The 19,108-nt window shown below is 58.0% G+C and overlaps 2 protein-coding genes across 3 annotated transcripts in view; both read left to right on the top strand.

Annotated features, from left to right (window-relative positions):
• CRHR1 (corticotropin releasing hormone receptor 1) overlaps positions 1–6,744 on the top strand; it is a 46,443-nt gene extending 39,699 nt beyond the window's left edge. The window contains exons 5-13 of one of the 2 annotated variants that reach the window (XM_073883136.1): positions 968–1,074; positions 1,749–1,869; positions 2,097–2,250; positions 2,537–2,597; positions 4,655–4,727; positions 4,903–4,988; positions 5,192–5,327; positions 5,512–5,553; positions 6,462–6,744. In XM_073883136.1, the coding sequence (XP_073739237.1) occupies positions 968–1,074; positions 1,749–1,869; positions 2,097–2,250; positions 2,537–2,597; positions 4,655–4,727; positions 4,903–4,988; positions 5,192–5,327; positions 5,512–5,553; positions 6,462–6,602 (921 nt within the window). In that variant the 3' untranslated portion in view covers positions 6,603–6,744. The remainder of the gene's footprint in view (positions 1–967; positions 1,075–1,748; positions 1,870–2,096; positions 2,251–2,536; positions 2,598–4,654; positions 4,728–4,902; positions 4,989–5,191; positions 5,328–5,511; positions 5,554–6,461) is intronic. The other variant, XM_073883138.1, reaches the window with a different exon arrangement.
• A 9,057-nt stretch (positions 6,745–15,801) lies between these two features.
• Positions 15,802–17,988, top strand: SPPL2C (signal peptide peptidase like 2C). Its single transcript, XM_025890064.2, has one exon. The coding sequence runs from the start codon at positions 15,841–15,843 to the stop codon at positions 17,893–17,895; it is 2,055 nt and encodes a 684-aa protein (XP_025745849.1). The 5' UTR covers positions 15,802–15,840; the 3' UTR covers positions 17,896–17,988.
• Positions 17,989–19,108: the final 1,120 nt, after the last annotated feature.

Below are 19,108 nucleotides of genomic sequence, written 5' to 3'. Positions count from 1 at the left end.
AGAAGGGGTGTGGTGGGCACTGGGAAGAGCAGGGGGAGGGAGGGCTTGGCCTCTCCTCGGATGCCCGCTCGGCGTCCTGCTGCAGAGGTACGTCCTTCGAGCTTGGGTGAGTGAGTTTGGGCCTCAGTTTCCACATCTGGAAGAAGAGTGGGGCTGGACTCGATCCTTAGGACCAGTTCTGACGTCCAAGGATTCTGGAATCCCAACAGGAATTTCTATGGAGAGCCAGGCGCTCTTCAGTGTCCCTGAAAGGTTGAACAAGGCCTTTGTGAACTTACCCTTTTCTCACCACTGGCCAGTGTCTGTGCGTCCTCATGGCCTGGCCCCACTCCAGAACCCTGAAAGGATAAGGGAAGGAGGCGCTAACAGGGCCCCTCCCCCGCTTTGCAAAGCCAGCCGCTTTCAACAACCATTCCCCCTTCCTTTACACAGTTCTGGAGCTCCACTGTGTGCCCGGTTCTGGCTCCATGGGCCCTGCCCTCTCGGGACCTGTCTGCCTAGAGCTGGGCACTGGGGACCACCGGTCCCCCATCATGGGGTGGGGGACACAGTTGTAGCCTCAGCATCTCGCCAGTCTGTCACGCTGGTTAAGAGGTGGTTCGAGGCTGAGGGACCTTGGATGGCCCCCTGGTGTTTGGGCAGAAGGGAAAGGTGAGTGTGAGAGCTGCGCACATGGAGTGGGGACCCCTGTGTGATGTGGAGCCCCGAGGTAGCCAGTATTTGTCCAACAGGACGGAGCAGTGGACAGGGAGTGGGATTCAGGGACAGACAGACAGACAACAGTCTCAAATTGGACGGCACAGCTCCAGGGCCACGCACGACACACAGCCGGGGCTCGGGCAGGGGAGTAACTACTGTTATTACCAACTCCGTCTCGGCCACCCGAGGGGGCTGCCCTCACATGTCCAGTGGGTGCAGGGGTGCCGCTGTGTGGGAGTCTCACCTCTGTCCCTCTCCCCTACCTCAGAAGAAGAGCAAAGTACACTACCATGTCGCTGTCATCATCAACTACCTGGGCCACTGCATCTCCCTGGTGGCCCTCCTGGTGGCCTTTGTCCTCTTTCTGCGGCTCAGGTGAGAAAGGCTGTGTAGGCCCGGACCTTGAGCAGGGTAGAGAAGGAAGATGCAGGAGGCAGCTCTGGGTGAGGGGTTGATGATGAGGGGGGGGCCTGCCCCCTCACCTCAGTGGGAGGGGGTGATAGACGAGTCCCATGTCTCTTGGAACCTCTGGCAGGGCCACTGCTGCCCCCCTAGCCCAGTCACTACTAGGGGGACGGCGGATAGCTGAAGCCCAGGCTCGCCTTGTGCCACCCCCACCCATGCCGGGATGCACCCATCTGGGAGGCCGGGAAGGTGGAGCCCTTTGGGTTCGAACCTGTGTGGGCCCAGCACTATTGCAAGCCCACAGTGCCAGGAAGGGGGGTAGGGGTAGGAGCTGAGCATCAGGCCTGCACGCGGGGAGCTACAGGGAGAAGCAGGGTGCCATGGGAGGAGGGGCATCCCCAGTAAGCAAGAAGCCCCTGGTCCCTGGAGCATCGACTGTGTGGCAGGCTCTGCCACCAGAGCTTAGGTCTGGGTGGGTCTCTGGGAGGAAGGACCCTGGGGGGCATCAGGAGTGTTCTGCTGCCACCTCCCGGTGTGACTTAGCCAGTGAGCCCTGCCCTCAGTTTCCCCATCCACCCATCTGGGCTGGAGGGATGCTGGTGGCCCATCCCTCAGCTTACCCACCCTCCCCTGCTGCCCCCCAGGAGCATCCGGTGCCTAAGAAACATCATCCACTGGAACCTTATCTCGGCCTTCATCCTGCGCAATGCCACGTGGTTTGTGGTCCAGCTCACCATGAGCCCCGAAGTCCACCAGAGCAATGTGGTGTGTCCTGGAGGGGCAGCCCCAGGGTCAGAGGAAGGGTCTGGATGGGATGGCCCTGGTGGAAAATGGGCTGGGCACAGGCCTCGAGCCCCAATAAAACAGGAATGGTTCCCTGGTGGGGGCGGGCGCATCCTACTGAGAGGCCCCAGGCCCAGGGTGGGGTGCTGCTGTTGCCACGCCCCCTCCCCCGTCTAAGTGTCATCTCTGCTGGGGGGGGGCGGTGGTAGGTCTGGTGCAGGTTGGTGACAGCCGCCTACAACTACTTTCACGTGACCAACTTCTTCTGGATGTTCGGGGAGGGCTGCTACCTGCACACGGCCATTGTGCTCACCTACTCCACCGACCGGCTGCGCAAGTGGATGTTCATCTGCATCGGCTGGGGTGAGCGCGCTGGCCCCTGCCCCGGCTGGGCTGTCCCCTCCGCACCCACACTCTGGCCAGATGGCGAGGGGGCCTGCGAGCTCAGGGCCAGGTCCGGGGCTGGGGTGAGCACCACGGCCCTCTGCTCCTACTTGTGGGTGGGGTGCAGCAAGTTGGATGTGTGAGTATGAGCTCTACCCAGGGGAACCCGTGCCCACCTCGGGGCTCTGGGTCGCACAAGGCTCCTCCAGGCCTTGCATCCCCCAGACCCCACTGATGAGCTCTGTGACAGCCAGTCTCTCCCCAGGTGTGCCTTTCCCCATCATCGTGGCCTGGGCCATCGGGAAGCTGTACTATGACAATGAGAAGTAAGTCCCCTCCTCCCCTGAGCCCCGAGGTCCAGGCTCCCAGCCCAGCTCCGCCTCATGCTCCCCAAGGACCTTAGGCCAAATCACCTTCCCTGGCGGGCCACGGTTTCTTTATCCATATAGGGGAGGGTGCTGGGGGCTGGACTCGATCTGAGGGTCCCCAGCAGTGCTCTACTCGAGGTGGGGCTGGCTAGACAGGTGGATCCAGGCTCCTTTATCTGTCTTGGGATTTCATGAACAGCATGAGCATTACTGGCAGTGTCTGGAGACAAACAGCCCAGGTCCTGAACCATGGACCCATCATTAAGTAGTTCTATGACCTCGGACTAGTTACTACAGTGTGCCTCAGTTTCCTCATCTGTAAAATGGGCATCCCAGTAAAACTGCCTCCCATGAAGGGTTTTTGTGGGGATGACAGGAGTTCATATAATAGTAAGCCTTTAAAAGAGTGTCTGGCACATAATAAAGACCATATAAATGTTTTCTATGAATATTAAGATTTATTTTACAAAAGATTCTATGGATTTAATAGAAATGAATCCTGATGATCTCATAGAGTCCTTCCAGCTCTGAAGTCCTGAAGTGACTTTGGTCTTGGGTATTCCCAATTGCCCCTGAAAATTAGATTTCTACTGTAGTGGTTCTTAGCCTTGGCTCATGCTGAAATCACCCAGGAAGCTTTAAGAAAGCACCAAACCCCAAGCTTGACCTTCAAAGAGAGGGACGTAACTGGTCTGGAGTGTACCCTGGGCACCGTGATTTTTAGCTGTTAAGACTGAGAATCACTGAGAGAAAGGCAGAAAATGTGGATACAGACAGCCGGGGAGGTGCCAAAGCATTTTTAGGAACCCATTGTCTAAGTGGGGTTCCAAGTGGCCTCCATCACAATGACAATTCCTCCCTGCCCCCATAGAGGGGAGGGGGCCGCCACAATGTCACTGAGCTCGACAAGGAGCCTGGAAAATGATATTCATATTTACCAGGCTGATCCTTCCTGACTCTGGCCCTGCTGGCTCTCTCTGCATTGGCACAGCCGACGGGGTAGGGGAGGGCGGCCAGCTGCCAGAAACCACTGGGGGCTTGGGAGTCATGCCCGGGATGTTGGGTCCTGGCACAGGAGCATCGTAAAGCTGCCTGTGCCTGCAGGTGTGCAAGTGAGTACAGGGGAGGACAGGAAGAACAGGTTTCAAAAAGCTGCCCAGTGTGTCTCGGAGGGAAAAGGGCGCCTATCTTAAGAAAGTCTGTCTGAGCGGCTCTGGAGCCCCATCTAGTGGTAAGACGCTGACACTGCAGCAGAAGGGATCCAGGTGTGAGACACCAGAAAGAAGTTGTAGACCCCGGGGTTAAGGACTCGACTTGGGGTCTAGCTCGTATTTGGCCAATGTGGTGTTTTTTGAAACCTGGAATCTGTTTCAAACCTTAAAAAGTCAAGAGGTTTCACATAAAAATGTCAGTTTCTAAGCACTGTGGGTCTGCATCCCCTGGAGGCCATTTCTCTGCACAAGGACATGGGACTTTCCATGTGCCCCATCCCAACCCACTCCCCAGATCCCCCAAGAGATTGCTGGAGGGAAACTCAAGAAAATGAAAAGCAGTTCTGGCTCTCAAACAGGTGAGACTTGTGGAATCTCGGCCTGGGGGTCATTCGGGCTGCAAATAAGGGACTCAGAGATTGCTGGCTGCTGGGGGCCCACTGCGTGACGGGCACCAGGCACCAGGAGGGGGCTCGTGCCAGAGCCCCAGCGGGGCCCCAGGGGAGCAGTGGTGTGCTGAGCCCTGGCCTGTTCCACTCAGGGGTTGTTTCCACAACCCCCCTCCCTGCCACATTGCCTGCTTCCAGCTTTACATCTCCTAATACAGGGTGCTGTCTGCCCATTCTGCAGATGAATAACTGAGGCATTGTGGTGGGGTCTTGATCTTCTGCCGGGGTTGGAATTGAGACACCCAGCCCCTGGCTTTTGGCCCCAGTCCTGCCCTGGCCAAGCACTGCCCTTCCCCATGCTGCTGAACTGGACCCAGGTGACCTCTCCACTTACCTCCCCTCTGTGGCTTTCTAGGTGCTGGTTTGGCAAAAGGCCTGGGGTGTATACTGACTACATCTACCAGGGCCCCATGATCTTGGTCCTGCTGGTAAGAACCTGGGTGGAGGGGTGCGGGCAGCAGAGGGGGACAGTCAGTGCCTACTGTGGAGTGACAGGGTCCCCATGCAGACCGAGGCCCTGCCCTGTCCACCCCGCCTGCCTCCAGCATCTTGTCCACACACACACACACGCCCACACCATCCCACTGTGTGCTCTAATTACAGATCAATTTTATCTTCCTTTTCAATATCGTCCGCATTCTCATGACCAAACTCCGGGCGTCCACCACATCTGAGACCATTCAGTACAGGTAACCCGGCCCGCCTCCCTCCCCCAACCACGGGGGCTCCAGAGATCCTAACCTCGGACACAGGTCCAACAGCCCCTCCTGAAAACCCCAGCTCCCCGTCTCAGACATTCTGGGGACCTGGCACCCCGCCCCCAGGCCCGGCGCTCTTCCCCGCTCCTGGGGTGGGCCGTGACTCTGGGCCTCCCCACCCCGCCCCACCTCAGGAAGGCTGTGAAAGCCACTCTGGTGCTGCTTCCCCTCCTGGGCATCACGTACATGCTGTTCTTCGTGAACCCTGGGGAGGACGAGGTCTCCCGGGTCGTCTTCATCTACTTCAACTCCTTCCTGGAATCCTTCCAGGTACCGCCGCCCACCCCTCGCTCTGGCCCTGGCTGTCCCCCGTGCCCCCTTGGGTGGAGTTCTTCCAGGCAGGGGAGGGCCCGGAGGGGCAGGAGGCTGTGGAGAGGAAGGGGGCGGCCCGGAGGCTAGGTAGTAGGGCTCCAGCTGCCCCTGTCCCTTGACCCACCTTCTCTGTCCACCCCAGGGCTTCTTCGTGTCTGTATTCTACTGTTTCCTCAACAGTGAGGTAAGGACACCAGGGTCCCAGAGCTCAGCATGGTGGGGGGCCTCCTGGGACCTGCAATTGTCTATAGCCTCCTCCTGCCCTCCACACGCCAGTTCTCTCCTCCCTGCCCCCAAGTCTCTAATGGGGATGCTGCTGGGAGCCCCAGGAGGGTCCCTGCCACCTGCCCACATGTTCCTATAGTGGCAAGCCCACTCCTTTGCTCTCATAGGCAGTTGGCATGGAGGGGAGGGGGTCAGAAGCCTGGGCTTCAGTCTCATCAATGAGTCTAGGAAAAGGCTTGTTGAAACCAGGAAGGGCTGAGCCCTTGGGTGGGGCATTCATTTGTGCTGAAGGTGGGAATTCTTCATGGCAAAGACGTCTGATGCCTTTGCCTTTGTGTGGATGGGGAGAAAGCACCCCTTCTCAGAACACTTGAGAAAATCATCCTAACAAATATGCAAATAAACAACGTTGACGATGTGAATGTCACCGCCTGCTGCTCAGCTGCCTGTGCATCTCACACCTGTGCACTGCTCACCTGCTCACTGCACACCTGCGCACTGCACACCCGTGCATCTCACACCTGCTCACTGCTCACCTGCTCACTGCACACCTGCGCACAGCTCACCTGCGCACTGCACACCTGCGCACTGCACACCCATGCATCTCACACCTGCTCACTGCTCACCTGCTCACTGCACACCTGCGCACAGCTCACCTGCGCACTGCACACCCGTGCATCTCACACCTGTGCGCTGCACACCTGCGCACTGCTTACCTGCGTGCTGCACACCCGTGCATCTCACACCTGCACGCTGCACACCTGCGCACTGCTCACCGGCGCACTGCACACCTGCGCACTGCTCACAAGTACAGCTGCTTGCGGTGGCCCCCGGGCTCAGGCAGCATGCTCTGCTCCGTGCCCGCAGGTCCGCTCGGCCATCCGGAAGAGGTGGCACCGATGGCAGGACAAGCACTCCATCCGTGCCCGCGTGGCCCGCGCCATGTCCATCCCCACCTCCCCGACCCGGGTCAGCTTCCACAGCATCAAGCAGTCCACGGCGGTCTGAGCTGGTGGGCCAGCGACTGGAAGATGGGCTCCAGGCTCGGCCAGCTGCCCTGTCTGTGGAAGGGAGCAGTCCCTTCCCACGCTCTGTATCCCCAGAAGCTGCTGGCACTGACAGCCTGGGCACCCACCCCCCCGATCCCCGGCTGAGCAGGAGTTCGAGGCCTGTGAGAGCAGCCACCATCTGGGCCATGGGATGAACGGGAAATAATCTCCAGGATTGGTCTGGGTCCAGGGCCTCTGGCTCCCCCCGTGGAGAAGGAATGAGAATGGAGTGGAAATAGCCAGCTGGAAATCCAAAGCAGCACACGGGTCCCTCCGAGATGTGTCTTCTCCCAGAGCACAAGACGGCCAACCCACTGGAGACCTGGGGCCTGTTCTCAGCCCCCGGGGCGTGGGGGCAATTGCTGTCCTAGGGGCATCATGGGAAACTCCAGTGACAGCATCACCGTGATGATGCCTCCGGGTGTTGGCAACGCTTTCCAATACCAATGGGAGCCAAGGCCAGGTTGCTAGAAGCCCCAGGCAAGGTCATTAGAAATCAGGTGACATCATCAGATCACAGGACACACCACAAGAAATCCTCCCAAGCCACCATGATTTCATCTGTGGCACTGCCATCAGAAATGCCCTGTCTTGCTGCCTCGCACCCTTGGACCTTTACTCCCCTGCAGGCCACTCAGGCTCCCCCTCCTTAACCACCCACAGTATCACACCCTGCTTTTTGTCACCTCCTGTTCTTGGTGTCTCCCCCTGTGTGGGAAGATGGGGGTGGGAGGGAGACGGAGTGTCCTATGAGCAAGAACCAGGGTGTGCCCCAGACAAAGCCAGGCTCCCTTTCAGGGGTCGGAGAATACTCAGGGCCCCCCTGCCTGCTGGCTTCAGTGGTCTGGCCTCCGGGGCAGCCTCTCTGCTGGTCACAGGGTGTTTGTGGTCCCCTGGATGCCCTCTGGGGCAGCATGATTAGCTAATCGAAGGTAGGAGGAGGGGCAGGGCACTTGACCCCTCTCTGCCTGAGTGTCCTGGAGCAGGACAGCTGGCTCTTGGGGCAACCAGCCAGCACCCCCTGGAAACTCCTGTGGCCGGAAGTACTGGGCCAGTGGAGCCAGGCTTTCAGAGAAAAGGGTGTCAGCTCTGGTGGGGAGGCTGCTGTAAATAACCAGCATCTGTGAAGGCCTGGACTGTGCGGGGCTGGGTGGGGAGCACACAGAGAAACGGAGGCCGCTTTTCAGTCTTTGGGGCCTGCGTGTGGCTGGGAAACCTGACACCACCCACACCCATCCAGATGGGGTGCAAGGTGAGCAACTGGGGGCATGGGTCTGCAGACCCAGCTGACAAAGACGGCTCTTATAGAAGGGGGGAGTCACGGGGAGAGAAGGGCCACGTGTGAACAGTGCTGGCCAAGGACACTTTGGATGGAGCGGGGGCTATGGGGACAGCTTGAGCCAAGGTGTGGCAATGGGACCGACAGGAATGTGTCCCAGCCCCAAGGGAGGGGTGGAGCTGGAAGCAGGAGGTAGAGTTAGGGAGGCCTTGACACTGCCTCGGCTTGAGATCCCCAGAAACAGACCCAGAGACAAGGTTTCCAGAACCGATTCAGGGAAAGGGAGCACAGGAAGCGGGTGGGGGCACGAGGCCAGGAAAGGGAGGCAGCAGAGTGGCGGATGCCCACCCCACAGCCACGACGGGAGACAGCTGGAGCATAATCCTACTGCAGAGGCTTGGGGAGCTGGAGTGGGGCCCACCCTGCCTTCAGCCCACCCCAGGGGACACAAGGGAGGAAGGCTGCTCCCGGGTGCACTTCCCCCCGCCACACGGGCCACAGGACCAGGAGAGAAGGTCCGGGCACAGCAGCGTGCTGTGGAAGGCAGCCCGCACCAGCTCCCGGGGCAGGAGAGAGGGTGGGACACAGAACCTCCACCCTGGCACCCAGGGACAGGGCAGCCTGGCTCTCACTCCTGGGTCTCGGACCAGGGACACAGGGAGGGGACCAGACGCACCAGGACAGAGATGGGCTGACAGCCTCCGGAACAAGTGGGGGGTGAGGGAGAAGTCCCAGAGAGGGACATGTCAAACCGGAGGGACCAGAAGTGCCCAGGATCGAGGCATCTTTCCCAACTCTGCCTTTCACCCAGTGAAGAAGTGAGAAAGCAAAGCTTCTCCTGCACAAGCTGGACTGTGGGGGCAGGGGCTCCCCAAGGATGGAAGAGCCTGGGAGGAGCAGGGGACATTGGAAGGAGGTTGCATGGCGAAGAGGTCCCGGGGGGCCGAGCTGGGGCTCTGCCCCTTTCCTGCTGGTGCCTCCTGGGCCCCCTCCAAGCACCTGCTGTGCATTCAGCCCTGCCAGGCTCAGCACAAGGGGCAGAGATGAGCAGCACTCCCAAGACGAGTACCAGCAGTCAACTGTGAAGCCATCAGCTCTGGAAGGACGTCAGAGGCCACCTCCAAGGCGAGGCTGACAGTCATCAGAGAAGCTGCTCGGGGGCCCTGGGCAGGCACGAGCTGGTCCCAGTGAGCCTCAGGATGCCTCCCATTCAGAGACAGAAGGGAGAAGGGGCTGCTTCAGGAACATCCAGGTCCCAAAGAACTGTATCTCCTCTGCCACAGGCAGGAGCTCAGAGTTTAACCCTTCCACAGCCCATGGCTCAGGGACCAGGGTGAAGATAGGCCCCCAGATGGGGTTTCTGAGGGTCACTGTGCCCTGAGGTTCAGTTTATGGACTGGGTGGGAAGAAGTCCTTTCAGAGTGAGTGGGGGTGTGATGATCGGACGGATACACATGTCACTACACTGGGGGAGAGGCTCGGCAGCTGCAGGGTGTTGGGGGGGTTCACTGCAGGACCAGCCCCTCCCTCAAGCCTGGGAGAGCTCTTCTCCACGTCGCACCCAGAGGCTGCAGTCTCTGGAGTACCCCATCTGAGCCCATTTCTCCCTGGGACCCTCCTTCAGGGGCACAGATGGAGGAAAAACCGCCCTGTGGGGTTTTGGTTTTCCAGTTCAGGCCCCTCCATCTCTGAGTGTGACAACATGGCCCCTGCCCTGGGTCCTCAGTTTCCCCTCCAGGCCTCCTCAGTCCTGCTGCCGCTACTGGGTCAGATGCCCTGGGATAGGACTGGGGAGGGAGTCAGATGTGGGAAAAACACGTGCTAGGGAGGGAGGGAGGTTTTAGAATCCAGATAATAATACCTTAATTGTGGGCATTTGTAAACTGCTTTGCAATCAGCCAAATCCTTTTTAGCATTTATTATCTAATCCTCAAGTAACTCATGGAGGCAGGAACCATCCCATTTTACAGCCAAAGAAACTGAGGCCTGGGGATCCCACTGAGATCAAAGTCTCGGGGCTCTTTCCGCCCCCTCAGTGGGCTGCAGGCACTGGGCTGGGGTTTCAGGAGGCCAGGACAGATAGAGCAGCTCTGGGGGGAGGGGGCAGCAGGAGGCCTCAACCAGGCCTTGTCTGGTTGGGGACAAGTCCCAGGTGAAAATAGGACCAGCCCAAAATGGCAAGGCCAGTGTCCAGTTGCTGAGCTCAGCTGGGTGGAAGCAGTGAGGGTTCTCTGTACGTCCATCCTGATTCCCAGTATGCACTCCCCTCCTTTCCAACATCCTCCACTCCTCCACCCCTCCACCCCTTAAAAGGATACTTAACTGCAAACAGTGCAGCCCAGGGCACCAGAAGCTTCTGTGGGTCTCCCTGCACCCACCCAGGCTCTGCTCAGCCCAGGCAGGGGGTTCATCAGCCCCCAGCTCAAGGGTCGCTCAGGATCATCTCATGGAGCCCCTTGACTTCAAACTCAACTGCCCACCCTCAGTCCAAAGAGAAACGGGAGCTGGTCTCTGCATTTCAACACCAGCAATACTATCATTGATTGAGTGCTTACTAGGTGCCAGGCGCAGTCAAGCCCCTCACCTACTCTTCATACCACCCTGTGAGGCAGGGGCTGTTATCCCCACTTAACAGATGGGGAAAGGGAAGTACAGAGAGGGTACAAGGCCTGCCCCAGGGCACCCAGCAGTGGCATGGCTGGATGTGAGCCCAGGCTGGCCTCACTCAGCCTCTACCGTTGTTTAACCCTATGCAGCAGTTCTGCCCCACAGGTCCCTCCAACACCCTCCCTAGAGAAATTCCTCAGTTTCCCTAGTTTGTGGACTAACAGCATGCAGACACAAAGCTGGTTGTAGAAGTTGGCCCCTACAAAGCGTGGGTGTCAGGGAGCCCACTCCTGAGCCCGGCCCAGCCTCCGAGTGTCCCAGCCCTGTTGCTGTTTCATGCCAGAGCACTGCCTGCTATCCCTACCTTGTACAGCCCGCCAACCCCTGCAGATCCAGCTGGTCAGGCTCGGGCTCAAGACAGGACTGCACCACATATATTTTTCAAAGCTCTATGTGTGTTGGAAACATCAATGAGATCATTGTTTGGAGATAACTCCAGGGACCATCTTCGGCCACCAGACTGCCACCCACTCCCAGTGCCCCTCCGAGGGGTCCTGGACAGATGCCTGCTGCCCAGCCTCACTGCCCACTGGGCCAAGGCAGGTGGGGGCAGAAGCAGGGGCGGGGGCCGTGTGCTCAGTATACCAAGAGGAGACTGGGAGAGTGGAGTGGGAGCCCAGCAGGGGCAGGAGACGACGTGGAGGTAGACCTGCAGGACGTCCTGCCTCTCGCCTTCATTACTGGGGTAGTCGGGCAGGGAGCAGATGGGGATCCAGTCCCTTCTCAGTGTCTGTACCATCTCTAGAACATGCATCTAGGACAGCGCTGGGCCAGGAAGTGAGGGCAGTGAGTGGGCCAGGTAAGCTGGGCGCCTTCCCCACCCTTCCTGAGCAGCCACACTGGGCTAAGGCCTGCTCTGCGAAGTCAGCTGTCCTTGCTGCCCTGAGTGGATAAAGATAAATGCTCCAGGTGTTCCCCCAAACAGAAGGCAGAGACATCGCCTCTAGCCAGCATCAGCCACTTGAGTGACCATGCCTTCCATGGCATTGTGCAGGGCGCCCCCTGCAAACAGCCAGAGAGAAGAGCAGCTCCAGGGCCTTGGTGGGGGGGTTGGGAGGATCTGGGGAAGCAGGGATTGGATAGACACCCAAAAGCATTCAGTGAGCCAGGTCCCAGGAAAAGCCTCAGAGGGAGTGAGCCTAAAGAGAATTCTTTGAACCAGGACACCAGGAATCCAAAGGTAGATCAGGGAGGAAGGGCGGGCACCCCCAAATAGGGGCATAGAGTGGTCTAGTTCCAGAACTTTTTCATCACCCTAATGGAAACCCCATTCCCATTAAGCAGTCACTTCCCATCCCACCTTCCTAGCCTCCAGCCACCAGGGACCTGCTTTCTCTCTCTGTAGCTTGCCTGAGTCTGGATATTTCCTAAAAGTAGAACCATACAATATCTGTCCTCTTGTGTCCGGTCGTTTTCAAGATTCATCCACATCATAGCAGGTATCAGAACTTCATTCCTTCTTATGGCTGAATGACATTCTGTTGTATAGAGCCCACACTACCCATTCATCCGCTGAAGGCACTCAGGTTCTTTCCGCCTAGTCCATGTTATTGTGAAGAGTGCTGCTATGAACATTCACATACAAGTTTTTTTTTTTTGAACACCTGTTTTCGATCCTTTTGTTATATACCCTGGGGGTGGAATTGCTGGGTCATACGTTTCACTTATGGAGGACCCACCAAATGGCTTTCTACGGGCAGTTGCACCATTCCACATGCCCACCAGCAATGTAGGAGAGTTCCAATTTCTCCACATTTTCACCAGAACTTGTTACTAGCAATGTTTTCAACAACAGCCACCTCAGTGGGTGTGCTGGTCAGTTTTTGAGAGATCCAAGACTCCCTGTGTTGGGAGAGCGGGGCCCGGAGCGAGGGTCTAAGCTGAACATCAGCGGGGGTCCAGACAGTTTTCTTATCACAGCACTCAGGGAGGGGCTGGCCAGCTGCCCTGCCGTGCTCGGATCTAGGTGCCGGAATGCAGAGAGGTCTTGCTTCCGTGGGAGCCCACGGGAGGAGCGGTGGGCAGCCTTCCCCAGTCCCCGGGCCCTGCCATGTGTCCCCGCACCAGCTGGGGGTACGCTCACCAGTCTGCTGGCTCTGTTCCCTAATGTATTTTTGGCAGTTACCTTGTCATTGCAATTACTGTTTGTAATTGAATTAAATGTTATAGCCATGGATGAAACAGAATTGCACAAACAAGGAGAAATGTTGTCTCTTCCGAAAACTCAGTTGAAAGACACAATCTGAGTCACACAAACAATTAGCTGTCAACTCAGGTGGGGGTGAGACAAATGGAAATATCTGGGTGGGAAGAGATTGGCAGAGTCCACGTGGTTCTAGTTGCCAACCACTTTGCAAGGTCCTTGAAGCTGGCCCTCCACTCCCCCCGCCCCCAAAGAACCCAAAGCTTGGTGTTACGGATGGTGTCTCATCAGCGTGAAGTTTACAAGGAAGGTGACTTGGAACTCCAGGGGATGGACCCGTAATCAAAGCAGATGCCTTAAGGAGATCAGTGACTGGATGCCCTGTGAAAGTGAAAATAAAATGTGTTTTCTAAGTTGACTTGTGTTCCCAAAAATATGTTAGAGTTCTAAACCTCAGGACTGTAAATGTGACCTTATTTGGAAATGAGATCTTTGCAGATGTAATAATGTTAAGATGAAGTCACCGGATGGGCCCCAATGCAGTACGAGGGAGAAGGCCCCAGGACAGCAGAGGCAGAGATGCGAGGGATATGGTTGCAGCTAAGGGACACCAAGGACTGCCAGCCACCACCCAAATGAGGAAGGGGTGAGGAAGGACATGGGGAAGGGTCCTACCCAGAGTCTTGGAGGGAGCATGGCCCTGCTGACACCTTGATTCTGGACTTTGTCTCAGTCAGCATGGGCTGTATAACAAATAGACCAGGGCTTAAACAACAAGTATGATTTCACACAGTTCCGAGAGCTTGGGGAGTGTGAGATCAAGGTGCTGGCTGAGTGCGTTCCTCGTGAGAGCTCTCTCCCTGGTTTGCAGACAGCCGCCATCAGGCTGGATCCTCATGAGGTGGAGAGGGAGATCTTCTCTCCTGTGTCTCTTATAAGGAAATCAATCCCATTCCCGAGGGCTCCACCCTCATGACACTATTATCTTCCAAAGGTCTCACCTCTAAATACCAAATGTAAAGTATGGGGGTGAATTTTTAATGAGTCCCATCTTCAACCGATTTTTTTCAACACACCCATCTGCTAGCCAGTCCCAGTCATCTGGGACAAGCGGCCGGCCACTGTCCCCTGAGCACAATGTGAGAGCATGGCAGCGTTAGCCATAAGATCCTCCGCCCAACAGCCTGGGTTTCCATCTCATCTCTACCACTCACGTGTCACCTTGGAAAAGTCTCTTCACTGCCCGGGGCCTCAGTCCCTCCTACTGAAAAGCAGGGTCATTCATGCACACATCCCACACATATTTTCTTTTTTTTTTTTTTTAAAGATTTTATTTATTTATTTAATTGACACAGAGAGAGAGAGACAGTGAGAGAGGGAACACAAGCAGGGGGAGGGTCAGAGGGAGAAGCAGGCTTCCAGCGGAGCAGGGAGCCCGATGCGGGGCTCGATCCCAGGACCCTGAGATCATGACCTGAGCTGAAGGCAGTCGCTTAACCAACTGAGCCACCCAGGCGCCCCCACACATATTTTCTGAGTATCATTTGCTATTCCAGAATCTGAGAGCAGCAGTGAGATGAACAAGGTCTCTGTCCTCATGGAACTCGACCAGGGAGACACAGAAAATAAACCAGGAAACACATAAGCAAAGACCTGAGTTGTGATCATGAATGCTAAGAAGGGGGCCTGTTTGCTCCTGGCCATGGTGGTGGAGAGAACATTGGGGTGCAGGCCTGAAGGATGAGAATAAGCAGCGGGCGAGGCCTCCAGGCAGGGGGCAGAGCTGCATGGCCAAGAAGCCTTCTGCAGTCAAAGAGCCGGGCAGCTCCCTGGACAGCTCAAGGCCGAAGGGAGGGGTCAGTGTGGGCGCTGGATCCAAGGCCTGTGGGGTGGGCTTCTCTGAGCTCAGGTTTACTCACCCATGAAGTGGGGGTGTTCAGGTAAGGTAATCTGCTATAACAAAGAGACCCACAATGAGCCGAGGGCTTAAGGAAGATAATGTGTCCAAGAGTCCGTGGTGAGCATCCCATACCACTGCTCTGTGCAGACATCCAGGGTCCTGTTTCCTTTCCTTTCTCTCTTTCCATCCCTTAGGGCTATGTCCTCCTCACCGTAGTCAATGGCCTTCCCATGACTGATTTGGCAGAAGGGAAGAGACAAACGAGGAGGCTCATGATCTCTGTCCAGGCTCCTGAGGGGCTCACATCATTTCTGCTCAATTCCATTGGCAAGGACTTGACCATATGGCCTTTCCTAACTCCAAGGGAAGCTAGAAATGAAATTCTGGTCACATGTTACTTGGAGCATGGATTTTGGAGGACGTCACGCAGCCTCAGGCCAGCTGGATATAGTAATACCTCCCTGCGAGGACGTGATGAGTACAGATTAAGTATGTGGCACTTAGTAAGTGCTCAATAAAAGTTTGCAAGGTCACTGAGGCCAGGGCTCCCAGGGGCCTCAGAAACCCTCTGGTCTAGGGGCGCCTGGGTGGCTCAGTTGGTTAAGCGACTGCCTTCGGCTCAGGTCATGGTCCTGGAGTCCCAGGGTCAAGTCCCGCATCGGGCTCCCTGCTCAGCAGGAGTCTGCTTCTCCCTCTCCATACCCCCTCTCATGTGCTCTCTCTCTCTCATTCTCTCTCTCAAATAAATAAATAAATAAAATCTTTAAAAAAAAAAAAAAAAAGAAACCCTCTGGTCCAGTGTTCTCATTTCTTGGCGGCTGAAGAAACAGAGGTGCAGAAAGGAGAAGCATCTGCCCAGTTACCCAGTCCGTAAGGGTCAAAGTTGGTCCAGAATTCATGTCTGGGATCCTCAACCCCATCCTCTCATGTCTTATTTCAAAGTACGTGATCCAGGCCCACCCGGAGCTGAGCAGAGAGGGGGGACCCAAGGGACCTCTCTACCGGAGGCAGGGCTGGGGGACGGGCACCGAAGAAGGACCCTGTGCTCCCAAGCAGTGCCCTGGGCCCTGGCTGCGACGCTTTGTGACTAGGTAGGTGTGGCTCCAGTTTCCCAGACAGGAGGCAAGGCTGCTCTGTGACAGCGGGGCCACACCCAGCCCCTGGGGGCCGCTACCACGTTGGGACGCAGCAGTAAGCGGCTGAGGAGGATGGCGTTCCTGGGCTGCTTCCTCTTCCTCCTCACCAGCACCATGGCCCGGGGGGAGTACGCCGTGGTCCACGTGGTGTCAGAGAATTGGAGCAAGGACTACTGCATCCTGTTCAGCTCTGACTATGTCACCCTACCGCGGGACCTGCACCACGCCCCACTCCTGCCCCTGCACGATGGCACCACGGCACCTTGGTGCCCAGGCCGGGACTCCTCCCACCGGGCCCAGCCCAGCTCCGCCAGCCAGCGGCCCCTCCGCCACACCACCGCCATGGTTATGAGGGACAACTGCAGCTTCTATGCTAAGGGCTGGCTGGCTCAGGGCCAAGGTGCCCACGGGCTGCTCATCGTGAGCCGGGTCAGCGGCCAACAGTGTGCAGATACCACGCCGGCATCCCAGGACCCCCACCAGCCCCTGCCGGGCCTCACCATCCCTGTGGCCGTGCTCCGCTACAGCGACATGCTTGACATGCTCAGCCACACCCACGGCAGCGCCGTGGTCCGCGTGGCCCTGTACGCGCCCCCCGAGCCCATCCTCGACTACAACATGGTGGTCATCTTCATCCTGGCTGTGGGCACCGTGGCTGCCGGCGGCTACTGGGCGGGCCTGACCGAGGCAGACCAGCTGCAGCGGCGCCGGGCCCGAGGAGGAGGGGGGCCCGGCAGGCTCGATCAGCAGGGGGCGGCGGCGGCCGCGGGGGGGCAGGAGGGAGAAGATGAGGACGTGCCGGTGGACTTCACGCCGGCCATGACGGGGGCCGTGGCCACCATGTCCTGCTCCATCATGCTGTTGCTCTACTACTTCTATGACCGCTTTGTCTATGTCATGATCGCCATCTTCGGCCTGGGTGCGGGCACCAGCCTCTACAGCTGCCTGGCGCCGCTGGTGCACCACCTGCCCCTGCAGCAATTCCGGTGGCCCGTGGCCGGCCAGCGAGCCCGTCTGCGGCTGCCCCTGCTGCTACTGGCCGGCCTGTGTGCCGCAGTGACCGCCCTCTGGGTTGCCCACCGCAATGAGGACCGCTGGGCCTGGCTCCTGCAGGACACGCTCGGTGTGGCCTACTGCCTTTTCGTCCTGCGGCGGGTGCGGCTGCCCACATTCAAGAACTGTGCCTCTTTCCTGCTGGCCCTGCTGGCCTTCGATGTCTTCTTTGTCTTTGTCACGCCGCTCCTCACCAGGACCGGGGAGAGCATCATGGTGGAAGTAGCCTCGGGCCCCATGGATTCCTTGAGCCACGAGAGGCTACCCATGGTGCTCAAAGTGCCTCGGCTGAGCTTCTCGGCCTTGACGCTGTGCGACCAGGCCTTTTCCATCCTGGGCTTCGGCGACATCGTGGTCCCTGGCTTCCTGGTGGCCTACTGTCACCGCTTTGATGTGCAAATCCGCTCACGCCAGGTCTACTTCGTGGCCTGCACCGCAGCCTACGCCGTGGGCCTGCTGGTCACCTTTGTCGCCATGGTCCTCATGCAGATGGGCCAGCCCGCCCTGCTGTACCTGGTGTCCAGCACGCTGCTCACCAGCCTGGCCGTGGCCGCCTGCCGCCAAGAGCTCACCCTCTTCTGGACCGGCCAGGGCAGAGCCAGGACACGCGCCCAGCCCGTGGCGGGGCTCCGTGGCGCGCCTTCATTTGGCTCAGAGAAGCAGCAGGAGGATACAGCAGACGTCCACACGGCCAGCAAGTTTGAGGGCGCCACCGGCCACCCAGCAGGGGACTTGGACAGCAACCTGGGGGAGGGCACGGCTGAGACTGCCACCGCATCTGAGGATGAAGCCGCTGGTCCGCACGGCCACAGGGACAGCTCCGAGGGCTGGAGTGATGCCGACCTGGACCCTGATGAACTGTCTCCTGCCTCCTCTGGGGCCTCGGAGGAGCCGACGCCGTGGATGCCGACCGCCGTGCTGAAACCGATAAGGCGGCTGATGCCACCGCCCTCAGAGCTGGGCCACGCCCAGGCCCAGCCCCAGGCCCACGGTGCGGGCCTGCCCCGGACGGGGCTCCACGAGAGGAAGGGCTTGAAGGTAAAGACGAGTATGTCGACGCAGCCTCCCTTGTGAACGGGAACCCTGAGACGCGTGCCTCTGGGAGGGCTGGCGGGGTACGTCAGCGCAGCCGCACGTGGTCAGAAAGAAACGGGGGCATTAAAGATATCCCACATCTACCCTGCAGAGCTCCGTTGTCTGTTGCGACTGGAAGAAAGCAGCGACCACAGAATAACTCCATGCAGGGCCCGGAAGGTTCTGAGGCTGGGTGCCACCCCTCAGTTGTGCCGAGTGGTTAACGGGCCCAGAGAGGGCACGTGACTTGCACGAAAAGTTACTCAGCAAGGTCAGGAATTGCTCCCAGGGCTTACTGGACAGCCGCTTGCCCTCTCCCCACCTGCCCACCCTCCACGCCAGAGCCCCAGCTCCTTGGCCTGACTGATAGCCCCCACCCCTGCGGTCCCACCTCTACCTCCTGCCCAGGTCCAGCGGAACCATTACTGTTCCTTGATCACACCATGTCCTCCCCCTCCCCTCTCTCTTTGCACATGCTATTCCCTCTGGCTGGGATGCCCTTCTCGTCCCAGACAGAAATACCCTAACCCAGGTTCACTAAAACGCTCTTAGACACCCTTCCAGTGCGGGCTCACATCCACCCTTCCCCCCAAACATCCCTGCTCGAGGCATCTTGGATAGCGCAGCACACACCCAGCGTGTTCCTGTACTCATCCACCCATTGCATCCACAGACATTGAGTATGCACTTGCTGTGTGCACCACCCTGTGGGGAGCACAGAAGGAGGTTGCTGTCTAGCTGGGGAAGCATGCTGAGCTGAGAACAGACCAGAAACAACCCGAGAATCATCTCAAAGCAGGGAGGGAGAGATCGGAACCTGAGTGGAAGAATTTAGAAGGTCAGGGCTCTAGTCCCCACACCCCCTTCACTGATTCTGGACATGAACCCTAGTCTCATCTTCAAAATGGGACTTATAATACCGTGTCTACTGGAGGCAGGGGCACGGACGAGATGACCTCTTGAGGACCCCATGGTTTTTTAGGTTGGATGGTGTGGTTCTATGTTGCTTAACAAAGGAAGTGAACTCTGGGGTCCGGGAAGGCCTCCTGGAGGAAGCTTTGTTGGACGGGAGAGACAGTGTGGTACAATGGTTAGGGTCCTTGAGCCAGCTGTCCACTGGAAATTCCAGCTCTACTGCTGACCTACAGTGTGTCGCTGAGCAAGTGACTTAACCTCTCAGGGCTATGGTTCACTCATCTGTAAAAAGGAATAA

The sequence above is a fragment of the Callorhinus ursinus genome, unplaced genomic scaffold, assembly GCF_003265705.2.
Source record: "Callorhinus ursinus isolate GAN/ISIS: 27379988/994484 unplaced genomic scaffold, GSC_fseal_2.0 scaffold50, whole genome shotgun sequence".
NCBI classification, from domain to species: Eukaryota; Metazoa; Chordata; class Mammalia; order Carnivora; family Otariidae; genus Callorhinus; species Callorhinus ursinus.
Note: the sequence above shows the minus strand (reverse complement) of the source record. Positions and strands in the feature narration are given on the sequence as shown.